Source organism: Anneissia japonica, unplaced genomic scaffold (assembly GCF_011630105.1).
Source record: "Anneissia japonica isolate Jap-2015-1 unplaced genomic scaffold, ASM1163010v1 scaffold287895_len483588_cov180, whole genome shotgun sequence".
NCBI classification, from domain to species: Eukaryota; Metazoa; Echinodermata; class Crinoidea; order Comatulida; family Comatulidae; genus Anneissia; species Anneissia japonica.
In genome coordinates, this window is record NW_022701552.1 from 297,817 (window position 1) to 322,644 (window position 24,828).

Genomic DNA, 24,828 nt, shown 5'->3' on the forward strand with positions numbered 1-24,828 from the left:
TGTATAAACGAAGGCTTAATAGCTGGGGGAAATTTAAAATATTATAACAACATTTACAATGCTTATGGAACAATGATCACTTATGCCTTATGTTTCTGTAATACTTAAATGTGTCATGAGGAAATCTATAATACTTATTATTAGTGTTTGGTGAGGCAGAAATAAATCCACACTTCCTGCACCTTCCTTAAATAAAAAATAATCAGGGATTTCTCCGAGAATTTCCCCTGAAATTAACAATTCAGCACATACTCTTTTTTATACCTTTAAACGTAATGTAGGATTTTTATAGAAAATTCTTTAAATCATCAAATACTGCTTTGGTGTGTTTCATTACAATAAAAATGTATTTTCAGATTTTACCAAAAAATAGTAAAAAAGAATTAAATTAAAGTAAATAAAATATATGTGGCAAAGACAAGCCAAACCAGTCACTCGTCGCAAAAATTGATTTTGAGTTATTAATACAGTGTTAGAGAGTAAAATAATAGCTATAAAATGGTAAAAAAAATCATTCAAATCGGACATTTCCTTATGAAGTTACAAGTGTTTAATCACACAGCTGTTTAAAGAACAATGTATGAGAAATCAGCCTTCAAAGTTTATGATTTCAGGCATTTCTCATGCAGAAACTATCTTTAAATCCTTAAAAATTGTTGTTTTAACATTGAAAATGGGGAAAATAACAGCATATAATGTTGTATAGATATATAAAGGTTAGTTTAGCACAATAAAATAGATTTTTAAAAATTCGACATTCCAGCATGTTTTGGCCATTTTCTCTGTAACACGATTTGCGACAAGTGACTGGTTTGGCTTGTCTTGGCCACATATTATCAATTTCAATTAATTTTCAATAATTAATATACACTGTAACAAAATCATAATTTAAGATAAGGTAAATTCTGTTGTCATATTCCAAACAAGTGAATTATGAAATTACGATCTTGATGCTTGATAAATGATAGAAAAAACAACAAACTTGCAGAATACAAGATAGCAGTATATACATTTAATGTTAGTTAAACATAGATACATAAAAAATAAATACAAAAAAAAAGAAGATCTATAGCACCTGTTAATTATTAGGGTTATTTAGGGTTTTTTTTAAAGACCAAATATAATACCTGGAGCAGAGTCTGTTTCTATGTCACTGTCTCCACTGTCCATGTCCATGCCTGAAGAGTTACTTGGCTTCTTAAGTCCTCTAGAGATCAGCATTGCACCTTCACTAGTAGCTGGTTTAGGCCCTCTAGATATCAGCTTTGAAGTATCTATCTCCTTAGGGCTAGCAGCTCTGGGAATGAAGCCTTGAAAATGCATAGGCACCTGCGGTTGTTGTTGCTGCTGCTGCTGCTGCTGCGGTTGTTGCTGCATGGATTGTGGGAAGGTGTAATTCTGTTGGACAGGTTGCAGATTCTGGGCCTGGATTATGTGATTTGGTTGATGTTGCATCTGACTTGCAGAAATATTGGGTAAATTGGGCTGATAAACAGTTTGAGATGACGGGTTGAACGGCGATGGTTGTCTGTCATGAATTCCTGCACCTTTGGAGGAAGCACATACATCCGATATAGAATTTGCTCCAACCATAGTGGGTGGGGATAAGGTGGGTAGTAGACCTCTCATCAAGGACTTTGGACTCCCAAGCACTCCCTAAATTCAGAGTCATTTTTCATGCAAAAAAAACCACCTACAGATGTATAACTTAAATTCCACTGAAATACAGCATTACATTGCTAGCTAGGCTTAGTATTTAGTAACCTATACATTCTTTTGAGGGATAGGCTGGACTATAACAAACCTTTGTGGCGTGTCAATCTAGCTTAACATCTCACCAACCAGTTTGTGACGTATGGTTTCACACTGTTATTTTGTGAGACGTTACAACAACATACACGGGGCAAGGATTAGAGGAAAGGTCCATACTAGACAGGCTATTATTATGTCCTAGCTTAGGCCTGTAGGTTCACTATTATTTCTATATTCTCATCCAAACTCAACTCAATTTCATGTTCAAAGTGGTGGACTTGTTCTGAAAGAACTATGTTGTTATTAGAGAGCTTTCGCTATATCTCATTCGGTATGAGACACCAAGAAAAGTGCGATACTATTGTGTATGACGTTACCAGTTCAGACGTAGTCTTACTACTCACATACTCTTAGTCCTCATAAACTGGGATTCAAGCGTTGCTACCTTAGCAATGAATTGCAAATAAGAAATTAAATGTATTTGATACATTTCAATTACATATGAATATATATTCCATATTATTAAATTATTATAATAAGATATTGAGTAAATCATCGATCAAAATTCATTGCAAATTCAAGCAAATTTTCAGTAAATTTTCCACCAAAAGATTTTCTCGAATTTCGTATGGAATGGAAATAAGATTTTCTTGTTGTAACTCATTCTCAGACGAGATAACAAACGCTCTCTATTATTTTAAATGAAGTGCTCTGTAAACATATAAAAAGAACTGATAAACGTAGACAGCATTTGTTATTTTTTGCATCAAAAAACTCTCTTGCTTCAACAGCATTGCAACTTTAATATTGAAACCTTCAAATGGCATTTTCTATAATACATTGTAATTCATTCTGTAATTTGTATAATTCTATTAATTGCTTGAATACCATTAACAGTTGCCAGCTGGCCTTGCATTGGGCTGTTTGTGGTGCGAGCTTGTATTTGGCCATTGGCTGTGTGAGTCTGCATTGGACTGTTTGCCGTTGTTTTCATGGTAACGGATGACTGATTGAAGGAATACGACTGCTGGACGTTACCCGAGTGACCATATTGAAAAGCTAGATTTGAATTGAAATAATTAGTACAAAAAAATCTGATTCATCAATCCTTACATTAAACTACATAACCTATAAATTATAAATAACATATAATAAAATAAAAACAAATGTTAAATACTAGAAAGCAAATTACAGCGGCAACAAAAAGAATAAAAGTTTTTTTGTAAAATGTTCTATTTAAAATTACAATTATATTTTTCTGTAGTTTATGTGATTAACTGTCTTGTTAAATAACAACGAAAATAACAACATTAATCATATTTGTTAATAACAATAATATTATTACACTACAATAGCATAATCTACCTCCTCCATCTCCACTTGTGCCGCCACCACTGCCACCACCACCACTTGGGAATCGTTGACCCATTGGCCCAAAATGCGCAGAGAAATGAGGTAGCAACTTCTGCCTCTTTTTGTTGATTTCATCTTTGTCTGATAAAGAAACAGGATTTTAAAATTTGATAATCTTTAGGGGTTTTCCGGATTTTACTAAAGAGTAGGTCATTTTTAAATTCTCATCTGCATTTGACTCTACCGACCACATTATCCTGTTGAACATGACTTTTTTTTATTGGATAGTGGAATTAGTTGTAATGTCCCAAAGTGGATTACACTTAATACCTTTGTAAAAGGATACAGTCAGTTGTTTTGGGTGATGATGCATGAGGAAGCTTTCGATTTGCATGACAACATGACACTAGAATGGATTCACTCATGCGTGACCCTCCTACTGTCCTTTGTACAATGCAGAATTGGACAAATTTGCGTTCTAGAATCCACGCAACAACGGGAACTTAACGTTCTCGCAAACGCAGATGACTTCTTAGTGACATCATTATGTTCTACGTCTCACCAGCTCTCTATTTTCTACACCTTATGAGGAAACCTCTGGTTTAATTCAGAGGTTGGTTTTGGGCCCACTTCTTTGCATACGGCAGAAGGTTCTATTTGTAGTAATCTCATCACAATTGGAAGCATACTCCACTGTTTATAAGATGGGTACATGCCATGAACACATTTAGTCACTACTGAAATCTTATTTATTTAAATAACCATTATATAATCATCATCTGCTTATGCCCTTTAGATAGAGGTTCTGGGATAGTGCCAGGTCAAAGGTGGATGGTTGACCCTTGAGGTCGATTACTGTTTGTCACCACACCTTGTAATACCATAAAACCTCGAATAGAAGCACAATCTCGAATTAATCTTGCAAAGAAGCCCATCTCGAATTGAAGACCCCTCCTTAGTTTGCAAAAGTAGCCTCGAAAAATACAAATACAGAGCTATCTTTATCTATACTGTAAAATTTTATTGGAATAAGTAAATGTAAATTATAAGAGTGATCTTTTTCCCTACCTGACGTGTTTTCGTACCGAATACTCAGTACGTCCCCAAATACTAGCGAAAAATATTCGCAAGTGATTCGGGTGGGTATCGAACCCACGACCTCCAGGTATCTAGCCTGATGTGAATTTGTGTATCTTTATAGCACTTGCAGTACCCGCTGCTACTAGGGGATTGGATTCATCACTAGTCACCAAGCGCAAGCTCGGTGGTCTAGTGGTTAAGACATCAGGCTAGATACCTGGAGGCCATGGGTTTGATTCCCACCCAAATCACTTGGAAATGTTTTCGCTAGCATTTGGTACGATAACATGTCAGGTAGGGCAAAACATCACTCCTATGATATTTCCTGACTCAAATTCATATCTTTATAAATGTAAATTATTAATACGATTGTATTAATTTAAAGGGTGTTCAATTGTCAGTTAATACAGCTACGGAATATATTTTAGTAATTCTAATTGCATAGCAGGCCTATTCATAGTTTGGTAACAATCACCAAGTAATAAACTGAATTTACCAAATGGTCTTGGGAAGTAGCAGAAAGGTTTTGGTTCACTTTTTTCTTTAGTTGATCGACGCATGAGCTGCAAATGTACATGAACTGGTTTCGTAATTTCACCGGTTTTGTACCGTGGTGTCTTGAAAACTATGGCGTACTGTTGAAAAATATATGCTTAACAATCAGACACATAAAAAAATTATGACACTGATATCAATAATAATAATCAAAAATGTATAATGTGTCAAAAATGATCAAAGGCGCAGTTTACCCTTAGAGTTTGTTATTATATTGTTTTTAAATTAACTTTATGAATCTAAAGATAACATAGTATATACTATGTTTCTACATCAAAGTACTATGTGACACTACACTCCTTCGTTACCAAGCAACTTCCATCATGTGGTCATTAAAGATATTTGCCTCCAGAGCTAAGTCATAGTTTTTAATTGAGCTTAAAAAAATAGGAAGGTTAAATTCCCTCTACTCGTCTCAAAAGATGTACTGCTTTCTTTAAAGTGCACGAGCCAAATTGTATACACTAGACCCACTACGGTTTTATTATAAACTTATCCGAAAAGACTTGTTCCACCACTAGAACCATAAGAGAACGTGCCGTTCGAACCAGCGCCGATATTAATGTATATAGTGTGAATTATATAGCGCATAATACCGAAGTCTCTATGCACTGAGTGAACCGAAAAGAAAAAAAAATTGGAAAAAACTAAACCTAGATCTATCCTAAGCTAACCAAAAACAACACAAGCAGAGGAACTACAACCACCGCACCGTTCTCTTACAGTTTAAATACTACTGGCAAACAACAGTTGGCAGGCTCATAATTCACAGGTGCACAAGTGAAAATGGCATCTGATTTTACCTAGCCTAAACACAGAAGAACAGAAAGTGACAAAAAGCAGAAGAGACAGACTAAAAAGCAATGCGAAAAAGGTGTGTTTAACCCTTAAGATGTTATGTTTTACCTGTCTGTGAACATCTGTCGGTCCAAAATCAGCAAAGCCTTCCCAGTGGACGTTCTTGTCAGTAGTTGTCTCAAAGAAACGCACCTGAATGTCGTCCTTCTGGACCTTATCGCAGAGCATGTACACTTCATCACCGCCCTCTGCTGATCCAGAAGTACGGTCCATACGACAGATTTTCAGAGTGGTTGCATTTGGTGCCTCTATCATGGGAATAATAGTAATAACAGCATAAATATCATTACTAACAATGTACTGTACTTCATTTGACTATTGCTTTCATCAGAATAACGATGATTATGTTTCCCTATGGTCTCAAATCACACAGATCAAACAAATTCTTCATATTGTTGCCCAGGTTGTTGATATAGTTAGCAATCACAATTTTGAAAATCTAAGATTGTTTATGTTTTTGTTTTTTTTCTTTTAAATATATAGTTACATTTATTTTCGTTTACTAAGAAGTAGTCTGAAGTACTTGTTTTACCACCAGGCCATTTTTCAAGGGTTACTGTAATAAATTTGTTATTTTAATAAAGGCTTTTAGCCCTGTGGTCATCATTTTACCAACCAAAATTAGGCTTAGTCCCATACATAAAAAAAGCAGAAAAACTAACCAACAATGTCACTCTGCCTGTGCAACAAAACAACATTTTTGTGGCTATACTCAAAGAGTATGAAACATAAAGAGAGCACATTACGCTCTTTTGAGCAAAAAAAAAAAAACAACCAATACGGCCCTGTATGCAGGTATTAGAGGAGTTGCGCTGCGTTTCGGTTGTCATTTTTGTTACCCAGTAGTTCTCAGCACAAGTTGTTTGTTTACCTGTGTTCCACACGATACAATTCGTTCATAGAGAACAATAGTTAGATTAAATGTTACTATTTTTAGAAACAAATGCATTTTAAAATCTTGCATGGAGACACACTTTATGACGACGATTTCAACTTCCATTATTACTATGGGAGTGACGTATTTAAAAACGGAACTGTGCTCTCTTTACTACCTTGATTTACTATGATTCATCTTCAAAAAGGAAAACTTACTACTATCATATATAGCTACAGATATGACTGGCGGCAAAGGTTGTGTAAAATGCCCGTTGCTATCTGGTAAAAACGCCTGAAAGCACAACCGTACAGAGGCCAGGTCCATGTCCTTTGCTAGCTCCTTTGCACGTTGCTCTGCAATGGGGTCGGTCAGTTGGTCGTTGCTTTGACCCCAGAGGTTCTTCGACGTCTCCTGGTAGTCAAACATGCGTTTTTTCAGGATCGGGATCACATTCTTCTTTGTTATGTGTAAAATTCCAAGGTTAGGGAAACTGAAATGGTCACAGAATTTTGTTTGACTATATTAACATTCCACTTAATTATTATTTGTCTAATACCCTATTTGTCTAACACATCAATTAAGAAAGGGTCAAACCCAGGTTCTATTACTGAATATTTTTTTGTTTATAAAAAGATGGTTGTCAAGAGTTGAAAACCACTGAATGGTATATATAATTTCACCTTTTGTAATTTCTATTTAAAGTTTAACTTACCTTGCTGTCATATCGCTAGCTCCGACTTGTACAGAGCAGATTCCATTGGTACAATGCTTTCCAACTAGGCTGTGGGCATGAGGCCGAGGCATCTCCTCGTTAGTTACCAATGACACAACTATCCTAGCGAGCCCTTTGTAGTTCACAATCTTAATATATAAAGAGAAGGATATAGAATTTATATCTTGGTACCACTGAAGCAAAAAAAAAATCTAAAAGTACAGTATTGGCAAAGTTTGTGGTATGCAGGATGAAAATCTAAGATATTGGGTATGCGGACTCTTGCTTTTAAGTATTCAACACTCAAATACACATTTTGGGGTAAACTAGCTCTGTCTTCAAGATTTGAACAATCCTACTCTGGGATGGTATCAGTGGCAGCGCCAGCGGGGGAGCAGGGAGGGCATTTGCTTCCCCCACTGTCGGACAGGCCTCAACCCCCGTCATCCGATGTCACAACGAAGTGGATGGACCAAACATTTAAAAAAAATAAAATTTGCATATTCAAATAAAATAATTTTGATTGCAAATCCCTAATGCTGGTCTAAAAGCACAATTTGGACCGTACTAAGCCATAAAAATTCTACACTACCAGGGATTTTTTTTATTTCGGGGTTCGGACCCCTTGTCGGCAAATTTCTAAAGACACTGCTGGATATAATCAAATGTAGTGAATAAATATCATAACCATTTGTACCTTATTTTTTGATTTCCAAAATCATAGCACTGTCCTTAAAAGAATTAATTTTTAATTATATATCATAAAAATAAAGTCATGTAGTGCCTAATATACAATATTACAAAAATAGTATTTTGAAATATTATTTTTAAATATTTTATTAGAATTTCGAGAAATTGTTAAAAAAAAAAATGTGAAAACAGTATATACTTTACAGAAAAGTCTATAGTTTAAACACTTCTCATAAAACAAAATAAAATACAGGTCTCTCTCTAATTAAAAACCCCTCCAATTAAAGACCACCTCCAATTACAGACCACTTTTCTGATTATTCTAATTAGAGACCAATGCTGCTAAAGACCATGGAAATTCTGATCCCAAAAGTGGTCCTTAATTGGAGGGAGACGTGTATGTTGACACTGTTTTCTTTTCACAATCTGACCTACAGTACCTCACAAGAGGGATAAGTTTTCTTTCCTCTTTCGTTACTCATTCCAGGAATTCCACCGTGAGATTTTCCTTCACACTCGTACCGGAAACGAAAACCATACTGTTTCAGGAAAGATTAAAAGACATTATGTTGACCATATTCACAGATTATAAATAATACAGTTAAACTAGTCTAAGTTGACTTTGCCTAACTCAAATAATTTCTAAGTTGATCTTATTTTACATGCAAAAATTGTTGTGTTTTCCATTAATTAATGATTGTAGAACAAATTTTCAATTCCATTTTGGATTCAACTTAGGAAAGTTCAACTGTAGTGTCATAAGACGCAATATTTATCTCAGAGAGCTGTCTCGCAACACTACTGTATTTTTTACTTGCAGAGGGGAGCATTTTCTGCATTAAAGAAAATTATATGGAAGATAAAAAATAAAGAAATAGAATTAAAAATAAAAAATGCATCAGTTGACCAAATACTATAATTCTCCACATTATCTAATTACTTTCATTTATTGTAGTTAAGTGGTCCCAAGCTTGATTAACCTTGGCTATTTCTTAGTGAACATTTGTACTTTTTTCGAGAGGATACAATAAACAATAAACAATTTTCTGTTTCAAATAGTGCCTGTGATTTTTCCTATACTGTATATGGGCATGTTGATATCATACTGTATTTCACCCAGTATGCATCACCATGTCAAACCAAATCAGAACTGACCTTATCTTTCCACATTTTCAACTTTTCTGTGACAAATATAATACATGTAATTTACCCATGATGATGACATATCCCACCCATAATTGACAAATCACATATATCTTTAAAAAACAACCTTGATACGAGTGGAAATAATTACAGTATCAAAGATGCAACCTATAATAAACATACACAGTGGTTATGAAGCACTATCTTGAATACTGTATTATGTAAAATTCAGTGGTTTACAGCAACTATTCGCAATAGAAAAAATAATGAACAAGGACAATTAACTACTTTGTGCTTCTACAGTACATGGTTTGAGTCTACAAATTATTAGCTCAGATGAAACCAACGTTTAATTTAAAAAAAAAAAAAAATACTAAAAAACCTTAGGCAAGGCTTTTTTATATCTTGTTTAGTGAACCCGCCACCTACCAATAATGATTTCAAATAAAAAAATGATTTTATTTTTGGCCAAATAACACACCCGCCACCATGAAAAAATAAAAATTCAGAAAAAAATAAAAGTTTTTCTTTATGTTTATTACACCCGCCGCCGTAGTGAAATTTCCAAAGATATGTCATATTTCTTCCTAATTATATAAATTTAAAGATAAATCATTTAACAATCCCATTACTACACGGTAATACAATAGTCACCAATAATATTTTATTTTTATTTTTTCCTCCGTCTGGATACTTTTTGGCAAAACTACTTGCTAAATAAAAAACTATTTTTTCCCCCACTCTCCTCTGACAATCTTTAAAAAAAAAAAAAGTTTGAGAAACTGGGTATAAAAAAAGTTGCGCCTTACCTGCTTTGGTTGTTCAATAATCCGAAGATGAGGTGCATTCATGTCCATCGCATGTACAGCAATACCCAAATTTGAGTTGTCAAAGTCAGAATCAAATGATTCTGGATTAAAAGATTGTCCAGCCATCTTACAAAATATTCACAGTCTGAAAGACAAACATTATAATACTAATGATAATCTACTCACAATTTATCTAGCTTTCCATTCTTAAATATTATAAACACCTACGGTAACTTAGATTCTTGTGATTTGATTGGTGGATTTAATATCATATGACGTTTGGAAATACACCTAAGTTGCAAGTAATCTATCTTTCTTTTTCATCATTCTCAATCTAATTTAGTCCTGTTTCTATATATTTTTGCTATTTATTTTCTCCCTTTGCACTCCTCAACCAATTTGTAGTAAAATTATATTATGATATGTACTTTTAGTTCAAAGGTCAAATCCTGGCTATGGAGAGACACTACCATGCTTAAAGAAAAGTACTGTAAACCTAACTTAATTTTTCATAAAATATTAAATAACAGGAATACATTTTAGGTGTACTGTAACAAATAAAGCATGTGTTTAAGAATATATTTACTCACTAATAGATGAACTGTCCAATTAAATTCATAAAAATATTCTTTCCACTGCGCTCATCACTATTTTTTATACTATTCTCTGTATCATTAATTTAAAGACCATTTAAGTAAAGCTGTTTAAGGTAATTATAAAGCTCTGCTTAACTTCATATTTTTATTATATTTTTTAAGTTCATTTAATGCCATTCACTTCATTTTCATTATATTTATATTAATTTATCTTCAGAAATTTAAAAACAGAATAATAATGCTAAAAGTGCAAACAAAAATGACAAAGAGACTGGCGTGCAAATAAAAATTTATGTTTAATGGATTGCCAAATATAATTTTGATAATTATTTATTACCTACAAAAGTAAAAATTAAATGAATATTGAATTTATTTAATCTGTGGTTCACTGACCATTCTTAGTCCCGCCCCTTGGATACGGTTGCTAAGGTCCTACAATACAACATTGTGGGACATGCGCGTAACCTGTGGCCTAGACTATTGAATAAAACATTCTGATTGGTTGGATTGCTAGGTTTGATTGACACCTTGACAAAATTCATTGCTGAGATAGTCACTTCTGTAGTTGCGTGCAACAAGTACTGTACCCTTACTACACAGAGTCCTCCTATCAAATTATTTTAATCAACAAAATATGAAACAAAAACTGAAAATGCAACAGATAAGAAGCGAAATCATTCACTTCTTCCAGGAAACAATAATATTAAATATTACAGTAATAATAAGTTACAAATAATAAAGTGCAGTCATGCAATGTTTACCAGAAGATTAAAGATGTACAGCTGTCCCTTGAAAATGACAAAAATCCTAAAAAATATTTTTTAAATTAATTTGCTAATTTTGCACTAACATACAAATTATTAACTTGAGCATAGAAATTATTTTTTAATTTAAAAAATGTGTTGCCTGATTTTTTAACTGGATAATTACAATAATGATAATAAAATACTTCCAGTGACTGGAAGTGTTTCTATCATTTTTTCGCTGTAAAATGTTTTTTATGGGTTAAAACATTTTTTAAATACACTAATTTCTATGATAAAGTTGATAATTTTTATGTTACTTCAAAATGGACAAGTAAATTTCAAAAATGATTTTTTTTGATTATTTTTTTTTTTGTTTTTTGCAAGGGACAGTACATCTTTAAATGAGAACATGAAAATAATGAAAAAGAATGGGTGACTTGTCTGTGTGAATGCTTTCAATTCAAAATAAGGCTCTGTCCAGACTACCAAATTTTCTTTTGACAACACTGCTATATGCCCATATATACAGTAGTCATGATGTGCCTATATATGGACATGATATGATGTCATCATGACCATATTTAGGCATACCACGTTTTTGTCAAATAAAATTTATTAGACCAGACAGGGGTTTAGACAGAAAGAACAATGTTTTCCTTACCAATCAAAGGGATACTAATATTATACTGCTTATATTGCACTGTGTATTCATTGCAGTGACCTTTGACCTAACTGATGATTAATTCTTGTGGTAAACTGTATTCTTTATTTCATTTGTATTACTGGTCATGTACAGTAATCAATAGTAATTTATACAGCAAAGCAACACTACCAACATGATCACTGAGCCATACCAGTTTCAGAAATAAATTCTCTTATGTAGTATTGCTTATATTTCTATTGAAAAAGGATAAGGGAAGTGTTAGGGACTTTCCCTCAAAGGCTTCCACCATATTAGGCTATTCATCATTGAAAAACACTCAACAATAAAGTCAAATATGCCTTGAGCTACAAAATCCTGCTGTAAGAATAAACCAGACTGTAAATCTATTAATTACAACAGTTTCCAGTGAACTGAATGAAAAATATTTTGTTATAAACCGCATGTAAAATGTTCGAGGCTACAAATTACAAATTGTTGATAAACATCACTTACAAAGTTTAAACTTCAACTATATTTTAACCTGTATCAAAACTAAATACAGTACATATTTTTTTTTAATTCCTGGCGATATAAGACAAATTTATAAAATATGTATTTACACATTCAATAGGTTTACATAGATACTGCCACCTAAATCTATAAACTTGAAAATTTAAGTAAAATTTAATTGCTTTACTTTAGTAATACAGTATTTCAAATGGTTTATTATTTTGGAAAGAGAAACCAGGAACAAGAGACATACATTATTGATACCCGTTTTACCAGTTAGTTTACTTTTTCAAATTTTATGCTAGCAACTTAAAGATTTTCGTATTTTTTACTTTAAAAAATGTCTGTAAATTGAATTATTTTTTGTATCTGTGAAAGTAGCGTAGCTACTTTTGAGGTTCTTTTAGCACATCAATATAACGTTTTGCTTTAATTTTTAAAGATTTTTCTTGATTTTTTTTTAACGCTCTGACTGCCGGAGGTCTTAAAAAGTAGTATCAGCCACTGCCAGACTTTTTAGCAAATTTTAACACTTTTCTGAAGCTAGTTGAGAGTGCGTATGTGATCAGATTGACATGTAGTGAATACTATAAGAACTACAAACACTTTATTCTAATCACAATCTGTGACACTTAACAGTAAAATGAAAATGACTTACTTTTGAAGATTTACACAATTTCGCACAACAAAGCTGAGATAATCGCGATTTCGTGAAAGTAAATCAATACTGCTCTATACTAATGTAAACAAACAAATAGTGAATACTTACGGTCCAGACTGAATGTAAAAAAACCTAAAACACAGAGATCTCCGCGGTCAAGTGTTGCTTACCAAACATGGAGTTCTCCGTGTTTGGCGGGAAGAGTGTAAATGGCAGTAAAACTTTAAACAATAAGTGTAGTTTAAAGACATTAACAATTTACCGCCTTATTTTACTAGTTGTTAGAATATATATTACATACCTTACCATAAATGCTCGAATAACTGCCACTCTCGAATAAGCACCACTGCGCTTAATCGAGGGTATGTTATTGCTGTGTATGTAGAAACACTTTGAAAAAAAAAAGCACAAGCATTTCTTTATGAATTACGATGACGTAGGACCTATAGTATGATAGGCCTACTGAACTATGGGAATATGTGAGATAGGCTACATGGGAATGTGGGTATGGGAAGGGCTACGAAAATTTTGTTTATATGAAGCACCGCACTGAATTCTCCACAAATTTTATAAGCGTCGCGGTGCTTATTCAAGCATTTACGGTAATTACTAAAAGAAAATTACAAAGTTCATTTAGGTACCTGATAATGAGAATACTCCTAATCTAAATCAAACAACAAACAAACTTTGATGAAAGAGTGAGAGCTAAGGAGAAACAGTGAAGTACTGTATTGTTTGTGTTTGCTATAATTATATTATATCCGGTAGCCATGTATACAGTACAGCGATTTAATGTAAGAAGGCCCAAATGTATATAGTAACTCCTTGTCCTACGGGTATCATAAAGTAAATATTGATATGATTTAAAATGAGGATAAAACTTTATTATATTTCAGCAGTGCAAATAAACATAGGATGGTATACATTAAGGGAGTAGAAAATTACAAGAATGAGTTTGGCTGCTAAGTGCATAGACTGAGGTACCATTAATATACACTATATAAAACAGCTTTTTACCTTTAACATGTGGTTTCCATACAAATAAAGATCATCAATAAACTATAGAATCAGTTATTGTTAAAAACAGTGAAAATGGCTGTTAATAATAGCCTAGGAAAAAACCCAAAGTAAAAATGGTCATTGTTAAAAAGGGACTGAAGAAGTGCATTTGAAACAGGTAACCAGGAGGCAAAAAAAAACAAAACATGAACATATCATAAATAGTAATAATCATTATAATTTATTTGTTCAAACTGAAATTAACAAATATTTTGTATTTTTTTTTTTTTAAATAAATTTTGATCATACTGTACTGCAATGGGCCTAAAATGGGAAGGAATGTTGAATCACCATGCTACAGATCTCCACTTATAGCCTGGCAATAAAGATATAATCAATATGAATGGCCAATACAAGTACTGTACCTAGAAACAATTACAAACATCTGTTGTTTAAATTACATGTTGGTAGCAATATAGTAAATGTTGATAATTATACTCTCATTAGTTGGAGATCATCTTGTGATATGTTTAGATCCTATGACAATTTGGGCATGTGAATACCTAATTACCTTTAAAATTTATTAAATCTTTTTCAGAAAGAATAAATCAGAAATGTAAAATCTTAATACAGTACTGCCACATAAATTTTATAAAATGTGAAAATACAAAAAAAAAAAAATTATCAAGAACAGACATTAATTAATAGTACCATTCCTGTAGTCTTTCAATAAACAAGTTTCTGTCAACAAATTTAAGAAATTTTGTAGGTTTGAAACCATTTTATATCCATGACTTGACCATGAAAAATGACGTGTGATTAAAAAACACTGGTTCAACTCTGTACATTATATAATCGCCACCTACGCTTATGCTTGTTGTCCGATTGATCAATGATCTGCTCGAAACTTTGTATACGCGGACAAATTTTGGTTTACCAAGAATCTTCAGAATCAAAATTAATCTTTCTTGGAAAGGTTTGCAAACAGATTAATTATACTGAGTTGCAATGTTTTCATATAACGTAGCTTTCGATTTAACAATTGCCAAAAAAATACTATCCGCTAAAATCGCAGTGTTTAGCACCGAAAACAGAACCGTGTCGAATCTTTATAATATACATTAAAAAGTTAAACAATCACTGATCAATAATATTGCTTTATTTTACAAATTTAGTTTTTACAGTAGTTTGCTATTTCATGATTATGAATATATGATACATTATTTAATAAAATAAAGAGTGTTAGTGTTCAAAGAATTTTGGTACACATAGTTGATGGAATAAAAGCTGTCTCTTATACACATCTAGATGTGTATAAGAGACAGGATTTAATGAAAGAAGGTCCAAATGTATATAGTAATTCCTTGTCCTACGGGTATCATAAAGTAAATATTGATATGATTTAAAATGAGGATAAAACTTTATTATATTTCAGCAGTGCAAATAAACATAGGATGGTATACATTAGAGGAGTAGAAAATTACAAGAATGAGTTTGGCTGCTAAGTGCATAGACTGAGGTACCATAATATACATTAGTGGATGCTTGGCTTGATTTTTTTTTAGGTTCGTGTGCAAAAAAAATTCCTAATTTTTTCATCACCGCAAATAAATCACGCACCGCGATAAAAATTGAATTGTAATTGAAAATTACTTTCGTAAAACAAGCTTAATTTGAACCCGAAGAAAGTTACTTCAAATTCAATATTAAGTATGAACAATTAAGGAATTCATTGAATCGATGGACCCTCATAAACACAACAAACTGAACATTTAATAGGAATATTCACTGTACTAGTAGACCAATCCAGATAACAGTTAGTTTGAGGCTACCCAGCTGTGGCTCCAGAAATTTGCCAACAAGGGGTCTGACGTGTTAAGACAGAGGGGTCCAAACCAAGGGGCCGACTAGAGCCTCGTACGATGGCCCAAAAAAAAATTCCTGGTTGGTAGGGTTCAAGGGAACCTAGTTGGTCCAAATTTTCAGATTCCACTGTCAGATCTCCTCTTCCCTCTTCTCAAAACTCCTATCAATCATTACCATCACATTATTTTGTACTATCTCATTATACTATAGAAACTGTGGCATATATTACCGTATCCAGTACTACTGTAGTACTGTATCTAAATACATTATTAAAATTGATACTTCCCCAGAAATTAAAAAAAAAAAAACTCATTTCACCTATTAGCACGGTCAAAGCAATGCACGTAATTTACTACGGTCTAGTTCTTGCTATGAATTGCTAAAATAATTTAGGGGCACAGTAGGCTCCAGTCTCTGTATTTGAACATTTTTACAATGGGATGCAAAAATTCAAATTTTGGTTAAAATTCTATTATGTTTGCCAGCTTTGACCTTAATTCAAATATTGTAACCAATTGTTACAAGGAATACAGAATTTCAAATTTTTTGGAAGCTGAACAATTCAAATTGAATGCTTGAGAGGTTGTGAGACATTAACTTCTAAAAATTAAAAACAATTGTGTTTAGGCCTTTAGTTACTTACAGTAGGCCAATACTGTAAACCTTGCGGATGTATTTCAATCTAGGCTCAGAGAGTAGTAAATCTCTATTTTATAGGGCCTCCGAATCGAGCGATGAATATTTAGTTGACAGTTAGAATTTAGGAACAGAGAATAACTCGTCATGTATTAAAATCAAATGCTAAATTTATTGTATAACTGATATTCTGTATCTTCATTGCATACGATCTACAGACGATTACTCGCTATCACGGCCAGTGCACAACGTCACGAACGAACGAGAAGCTCATGTGCTTGAGTCATGGGCGATTTAGAACCGTCCATTTTGCGGCAGGGTATTCATTTTGTATTATGACTATAAATACACAAGCCTAAACATTACCACATTTAAATATGTGTATTAACCATTATAATAAACATGTTTAAATATTATATTAATATTCAAACACGTGCACTAACCGTTATAATACACATGTTTAAATACTATTATAATAAGCTTCACCGGGCACGGTCTTGGGATGCCAGGGGTAGGCACTTTAGTTCAATCTTATTATTTTTGTTTGTTATGCGTCGTAATTTTCCCAATTTTTAAGTGTGAACACAATTTGTATTTTCTTTTAATTATACTGTGGTACAGACAAGAAGAACAATTCCCAGTAAAAAATATTTGCGGGAAATTCAGTAGTGCTTTTGTTCGTTACGGACTGCCAATGCACTTTTTGACATCACATCACACCTAAACATAGGCTCCCGATTATAACTTATTTTTATTGAAAATGTAGGAATATGTTAAGAGAGTATTAATTGTTTAGCCTAGATTGTAGGCTTATTCATTACGTTTGCCGTGCCTGACCATTGTAAACGAAATATCTCTTGCTCACTCTAGATCACTAACCTTCCTAGGCCTAACTACATACACTAGTACGCAACCTTCACAGGCCACCGGCAGCGGGTAATAAATTTTAGGTAAGTAACGAATCTGTCACCCGACCTGTCACTTGTGACAGGGGGTTGGATGATCACTTGTGACAGGGGGTTGGATGATCGATTACCCGAGTAGGTCGGGTAGCAGGACCGAATTCGCTAAGGGCTGATTTTCGGCATGAAATAAAAGCCGGGCATTTTTTTTTGTGACCTTTAGATGGCCTTCTGTTCCAGGGCTTATTTTCAAGGCTATTGTTGCAAAGTATATAGGGGCTTCTTGTAAAATAAATGCTGTAAATTTTGGGAATTACTACTATAAAACAATAAATAGGGCCACTGTAACACCAACTGTATCATGGAGTGTATTAACCAGGATTAAATCACAAAAACTACTGTAAACCAAGCATTATTTCAATTTATTTTGTTTATTTGAAATTCATGTCCAGGGTACGGTATGTACAGTGTATGGTACTATCACGAAAAGAAGCCTATGATATTCTTGAAAAAATGGGCTTATTTTCAAGGCTACTTTTGCAAAGTATATAGGGGCTTCAATTCGAGATGGGCTTCTTCTCGATATTAAGCCCATTGAGCTTCTATTCGAGGGTCTACGTTATTAAATCCAATCAGTATGCATAATAGATACCACATTTCAATAGGCCCTCATGATGCAGATAAATTTTTGAGTTTCACTTTTGAATTTCTTTTCCAAGAAAGTGGAGTTTAAATACATAAACAACAGTTTAGCTTGTGGTTAGGGTCTTTGCCTACAAGTAACTGTAGGACCTAATCATAGGGTCCTATAGCAAATAAAATTCTGACAAAACAATTTAATGCACTATTAAAAAAAACCCCTACTTTTTAAGTAAAAAAGTAAGTCAGTTGATGAAATCAAAATGTTGCTTGTGTAGTAAGGGTAGTCATCATTAGAAAAATTAAAAGAACATTATAATATTTATTTAAAAATCATATTTAAGAGTAGAATTTCTGTTAGTTCTTGAACAACATTAACAAACAACCACAATGGAAATTTATAAGTTTGCCTTTTTGGTACTTTATTGTGTTTTTCATTCATGAATATTATTTTTGTATTCAGAATAAATAAATAAAAACATTCTGTCAAAACAATTTAATGCACTATTTTAAAAAACCCCTACTTTTTAAGTAAAAAATAATTCAGTTGATGAAATCAAAATGTTGCTTGTGTTTTATTTTTCTGTGCATAGTGAAACCTATTGGTCGGGCACTGGCTTCTGGGACACAATAGATAAAAATACAAACTATAACAACTACAATAGATTATACAGTATTAATATAGTAAATACATGAAAATATCATACATTTTCAGGAGATGGGCTTATTTGCTGGGAGATTCTGGCTTGCTTGAGGGAGTGTAGGAGGCCTTCATGACCTGTAGGAGACATGACCAGTGGTGTAAACAGCTACCGTATAATAAAGCTATCAATTGGCAAGGGCCCCATACCTTAAAGGGTACTCCAAGATATTCATCTTTTTCATTTCCTGCCAAATTGGCCAAGTGGAGACTTTCAAGGGGCAAAACATGCGAAGTCAAACATCACAATACATCATTAAATATGTCAACGTCAAAGCGGAGGTGATGGGGAGGAGGGAGGGTTTGCCTGTATCACACTGAGTTTTCTACCCTCAAAGCCTTAGCAAGAATTGGGGGACGTCTGGTTGTTATGCCACTGAATAAGCTGTATAGTACCACAATGCGCTAAACTGATCACGTTCACACAATCAATTGCATCTACCGGTAATAGGAATTAGTGTACAGTAACAGCATTCTATAGTTATCAAGTGGCTACAAAAGTACATAGTTGAAAGAATGTCAATGGGACTTCTGTGAGTTTTTACCAAGTGCATCTGGCCATGATTTTAGAAAAGAAAATGCTAAACAAACAAATGTTTTAAAGTGAGGAAAATTTTTTGGAAGGAAGGGAATAAAACAGTTTTTTTCACACATTATTAGTATAACACTTGACTTGACAAGCCATGTCAACATTATAATGGCGAACTGCACAAACAGGAAGATGGTGACTTAAATTAGGATAAAAACAATAAACAATATAAATGTGACCCAAGCTCACAAAAGGGCTGTAAACTTGCACAGCACTGTATTGAGAAACAAGCCTCCTTAGCCAGAATAGGGCGTAGAACGTGAATTTTGGTGTGAATTGGGATTTTGTGTAATAAATAAAGTATAACTTTTAATCTTACTATTCCTGAAGTGTGAGTTTAAAATTATAACTGTAAGAGGTAAAATTTAGCCATTTTCGGATGGGAGCTAGTAAAAAATAAATAGAAACCTGCCGAAAATAAAAGCATTTTTCTCAAAACTTGATTTAAGAAAGTTGATAAGATGACAATTATTCAAATGGTCATAACTTTGCTTCCAAACACCCGATTAAGTTCATTTAACTGTCATTTTAAAGTAAATGATATGTTCTATGCCATTATAACAAAAAATCATTTTGGCCTGAGGACGAGTTTACTGTACTGTACAGGCAGTACTGTAGAACACTGAATTATGTGGCAAAGACAAGCCAAACTAGTCACTCGTTGCAAAAATCAATTTTTTTGTTATTCATACAGGGTTACCTAGTAAAATGAGAGCTATAAACTAGTACATGATCTTTTAAATTGACATTTCATTATGAAGTAAGTTACAGGAGTTTAAACATGGAGCTGTTTAAAGAAAAATATTTGAAATCAGCCTCCAAAGTTTATGATTTTGGGCATTTCTCAGGCAGAAACCAACACCAAAATCATTAAAAATTGTTGTTTCAACATTGAAAATGGGGGGGGGGGGGAGAGAAAACCGCATAGCATGACATAAGAAGGTTAGTTTTTCTGTAAAAGCTAAAAAAAAATTAAAATAAATTTCAAAAATGTTGACATTACAGCATGATTTTCCTATTACAGTATCTCTGAAACAGGATTTGCGACATGTGTCTGGTTTGGCTTGTCTTTGCCGCATATAACTTTCATCATGTGATGATAATCAGGTAAGGCTAGAAATTACGCCATAACAAATCCATGAACTTTAAAACTACAGTACGTACAATTGAGCATCTAGAGTAAGATTCAAGATCCAACTACTGTATATTTCCCAATGTTATTATAAATAGTATATTAAAAGTATACAAGAAATTTTAAAATCTGTTAGGTATTTAAAAAGCATCATAGACATTGTATGGTGGATACCGGAGTTTATACATTGTACATAAATTAAAAAAATTTTTAATATTAAATAAATTTTACTGTTCATGGAGCCTTTCACTTTTAAAGATACATATACTCAGCAATCTACTAAAACTATTCAAACTCTCACCTGAAATGAGGTAGTACTAGGCTTCTTGAATCGTGTAGCAGATGAGGTAGATTTGGTTTATAATTCTCTTTGATAGCGGTAAGCTTACAGATACATAATGCTCGTGGGTTCACCGTAGCGTAAATTGTGCATAATAATAGCGAACGTTTTTTTTATATTTATAAATTGTCCTATTTATAGAGACATGGGTTATTACAAAGTCCTTCCACTTTCAGTACATTACATCATAACTTGGACATTTGCCAAGTTTTATGTTGACTTGTACAGTATGCCAAGGTTATATAATTTGCTTTCATAATTAATATTAAAATTTTTTAGGAAGTACAGTAGTCTAGATTTCTAGCGTAGATCTGTATGCTTTTGTTTCTGTCAGATTAAAAACAGAAGTTCCTATTGGTTGTACAAGTTTTCTTTTCACACCTACAGTAACACGCATTAGCTTATAGCAACATTGTAGTAGGTCACCAACAGTACCGTATCCTATAGGAAAAGTACCATAAAGGCAAAACCTTGTACAGTATATGTGTTGGAAGCCTACCTGCTGATGCAGTGATTGTGACATTAAATATTACGTAAAATATATTTAGCACACACATTTCCATGCCATGAAAAATTTAAATTAAATACTAAACAACAACTTAAAATACTGCGTTTATTACACTCACTATCGCCATAAATTCTCCAAATAAGAAGTCTACTATTTTTCCTCACAATTAAATAAGGAGAGACATTTTTTATACCTTGTTTACCAAACTCGCAACCCCCCCCCCCCCCGCAACCCCCCCACCCCCCAATGATGATTTCAAATAAAAATAAAATTAAATTTTTGGCCAATTAGCGCACCTGCCGCCACGAAATTCCAAAACAAAAACAATTTTTAAAAAATATTTTCCCCCCTCCTTTGAAAAACTATGAAAAAAGTAAGTTCGCAAAACGATGTATAAAAAAGTATGCTTTTGTTTCTGTCAGATTAAAAACAGAAGTTCCTATTGGTTGTACAAGTTTTCTTTTCACACTTACAGTAACACGCATTAGCTTATAGCAACATTGTAGTAGGTCACCAACAGTACCGTATCCTATAGGAAAAGTACCATAAAGGCAAAACCTTGTACAGTATATGTGTTGGAAGCCTACCTGCTGATGCAGTGATTGTGACATTAAATATTACGTAAAATATATTTAGCACACACATTTCCATGCCATGAAAAATTTAAATTAAATACTAAACAACAACTTAAAATACTGCGTTTATTACACTCACTATCGCCATAAATTCTCCAAATAAGAAGTCTACTATTTTTCCTCACAATTAAATAAGGAGAGACATTTTTTATACCTTGTTTACCAAACTCGCAACCCCCCCACCCCCCAATGATGATTTCAAATAAAAATAAAATTAAATTTTTGGCCAATTAGCGCACCTGCCGCCACGAAATTCCAAAACAAAAACAATTTTTAAAAAATATTTTCCCCCCTCCTTTGAAAAACTATGAAAAAAGTAAGTTCGCAAAACGAGGTATAAAAAAGTCTCGCCTAAATATAAAGCATTCACAATTCTAATACTGAACTGTCCTACTATACTTTACAACATCCTTTTTTTATATTTTAACCAACAGCAAAGAATCACTACTTATAGGTAATCAAAAAATGCATCATATTTAGTATTAGCAATAATATCTTCAACTTATTACTTTATTTTACAGTTACAAACTTAATTTTCTTTTTTTCATTCTAATAAAATTTTATTTTTATTCCCTCCTTCACCTGGATGCCTTTAGCAGAATTGTTTTGCTAAATGAGAATTTTTTTCCCACCTAATAGCTAAACAAGGTATTAATATCAGGGTTCGAATTTCCTTAAAATACTCCATCAGCAAGAAGTTGCTGTGGGCTTTGGCTTTACTACAGCAATTTATTCTTCTTCTACAGCAACAATCAACAATTTTATTGCTTTTAAGGGTAAAATTTGTTGCTAGGCCTAAGCTTGGGTTAAGCAACTTGACAGCTAAAAGCTTGATGTTGATCCTGGGTCTTACCACAGCAGTGGAAGGCCCTTTATTTTTTCCTCGCTGGTGAAGTTTTCTGTACCACTTCCAAAGGAGGTAGATCCAGGACTTTTCTTTACAGAGAGCTCAAAATATATAAATTTTTTAATTATTTAAGGTATAAATTTTCAGGACTTTTTAATTTCCTCCAATCTAATGCAATAGCAATGAAGTTCTTGTATATTACTTAATATTTATCCAATAATGTTTTCAAGCACAGGACACAACTACTGCACATGACCAATACTAGTACAGTAGGCCTATAAAAAAAATTATAACCAACAATAGTTGTCTGAAAATTCAAGTTTGCTTGTTTGGACAAATTTGATGATGTCGCACATGCATGGACGATTACAAAGGTTCCAATTGCTTTATAGCATAGGCTAGAAACCATAAAGTCATTTTCAAGTAGGATGTAAACTATTGACCTCCATAATAGGAATTACTGTATACTGAATGTAGTTAGTCTGTCAAAGTGGACTGTGAAGAAAGGCTTGCGTTTCAATGTTTACACTACTTATAATTTCTAAAGTGCTCCTAAGTTTCTATTTTAAACATAAAGTACATTTACACAGATATCCAGTTAATACAGTAAATTCAGAAATGACAAAAAATACAAAAAAAAAACCACAAAAATACAAACATTAATGACAATACACAAGAGAATTTGAACATCAATTTAAAAAATAAAATTGTATTTTAACATAAATTCAATGTTTTTCTATTTCTTTGCATACTACAATTGTAGTTTAAAATTTTAAATTACATATTTGCCTTGCTTGCATTGTCATAGGTTTACTCAAACACAAAGGCATTTGTATATTCTTGCATGTTTGTGTAAATTAGGAAGGATTTTACTGACTGCCGAAAAGTACATTAAAAATCAAAAGCAAAAACACTCCTCTGAGATAGTAGTTTATATGTAACAATCACCTTCAATTATAATGTAACATATTATATCACAAGCAAAAAATGTATTGTTTTGTGCTAAAATGTATACAGATTCTCAATCTGGTTAATACGGTTTCTGGACAGAACGACAAAAACCAAAACGGCAATAAGTCAAAACGGCAATGACCAAAACGGCAAAAAACCGAAACGACAACACTTTTCAACCAGAACGGCAATAAGTCAAAACGGCAAGACCAAAAGGGCAATAGGCTTAAAGTCAAACCAAAATGGCAACACTTCCAGAATTTGTCAAAAGTGATAAAAAGTGCGAAAGAAAAAAAAAATATAAAGAACAACATTAATAATAATAATAATAATGATAAATAATGATAATAATGGTAATAATAATGATGATGATGATGATGATGATGATGATAATAATAATAATAATAATAGTAATAATTTAATAATACTGTAGTATAACATACAAATTCAATAGCTGAACAATTTTTGTCATAAAAGTAAAAAATAATAATTTAACAAATAACACTTTAAAGAACAACAACATTAATAATAATAATAATAATAATAACAATAATAATAATAATAATAATAATAATGATATTATACAATACAATTCAATAGTAAAAAGATTGAGGGAACACAATGTAACATATAAAATATAAAAGCAGTGAACATTTAAATATTATTAAAACCTTAAAATACAGATAAAATGAGGCTAAACAATATTATGCCATGAAAGTAAAAAACGGGAAAGAAATAATAATAATAATAATAATAAATAACAATTTAAAATAATATAGGCCTAGTCATGGGTGTCAAAAAAAAAACATAACAAAAAGCAAAACACGATTCAAAAAATTATAAACTGCTGCCCACACCTGGTGTCACTTCATTCTTGGCATTGATTTTTGCTCCTTCGCCGTTTTGGTCTATGCCTATTGCCATTTTGATAGTTGTCATTGCCGTTTTGGTCTGTTGCCGTTTTGGTCTGTTGCCGTTTTGGTACTTACCATTGCCATTTTGGTTTCCTGCCGTTTTGGTTTTTTGCCATTTTGACCTGCTCCCGGTTTCGTCTCTGCTGGTATCATATCAAAATACACAAATTATTGGAAATATAAAT

General features: G+C 32.8%; 1 protein-coding gene across 4 annotated transcripts in view; it reads right to left on the reverse strand.

Moving 5' to 3' along the window:
- The window catches only part of LOC117103609 (nuclear factor NF-kappa-B p105 subunit-like), a 39,462-nt gene that overhangs the window by 12,804 nt on the left and 1,830 nt on the right, over positions 1 to 24,828 (reverse strand). For 3 of the 4 annotated variants that reach the window (XM_033244190.1, XM_033244191.1, XM_033244188.1), the window contains exons 2-10: positions 9,830 to 9,974; positions 8,318 to 8,416; positions 7,188 to 7,336; positions 6,691 to 6,965; positions 5,647 to 5,846; positions 4,682 to 4,820; positions 3,118 to 3,246; positions 2,641 to 2,811; positions 1,128 to 1,547 (exon numbers count right to left, since the gene is read on the reverse strand). In XM_033244190.1, coding sequence (XP_033100081.1) covers positions 1,128 to 1,547; positions 2,641 to 2,811; positions 3,118 to 3,246; positions 4,682 to 4,820; positions 5,647 to 5,846; positions 6,691 to 6,965; positions 7,188 to 7,336; positions 8,318 to 8,416; positions 9,830 to 9,955 — 1,708 coding nt within the window. In that variant the 5' untranslated portion in view covers positions 9,956 to 9,974. Of the gene's footprint in view, positions 1 to 1,127; positions 1,548 to 2,640; positions 2,812 to 3,117; positions 3,247 to 4,681; positions 4,821 to 5,646; positions 5,847 to 6,690; positions 6,966 to 7,187; positions 7,337 to 8,317; positions 8,417 to 9,829; positions 9,975 to 20,749; positions 20,873 to 24,828 lie in introns of those variants that run through there. The other variant, XM_033244189.1, reaches the window with a different exon arrangement.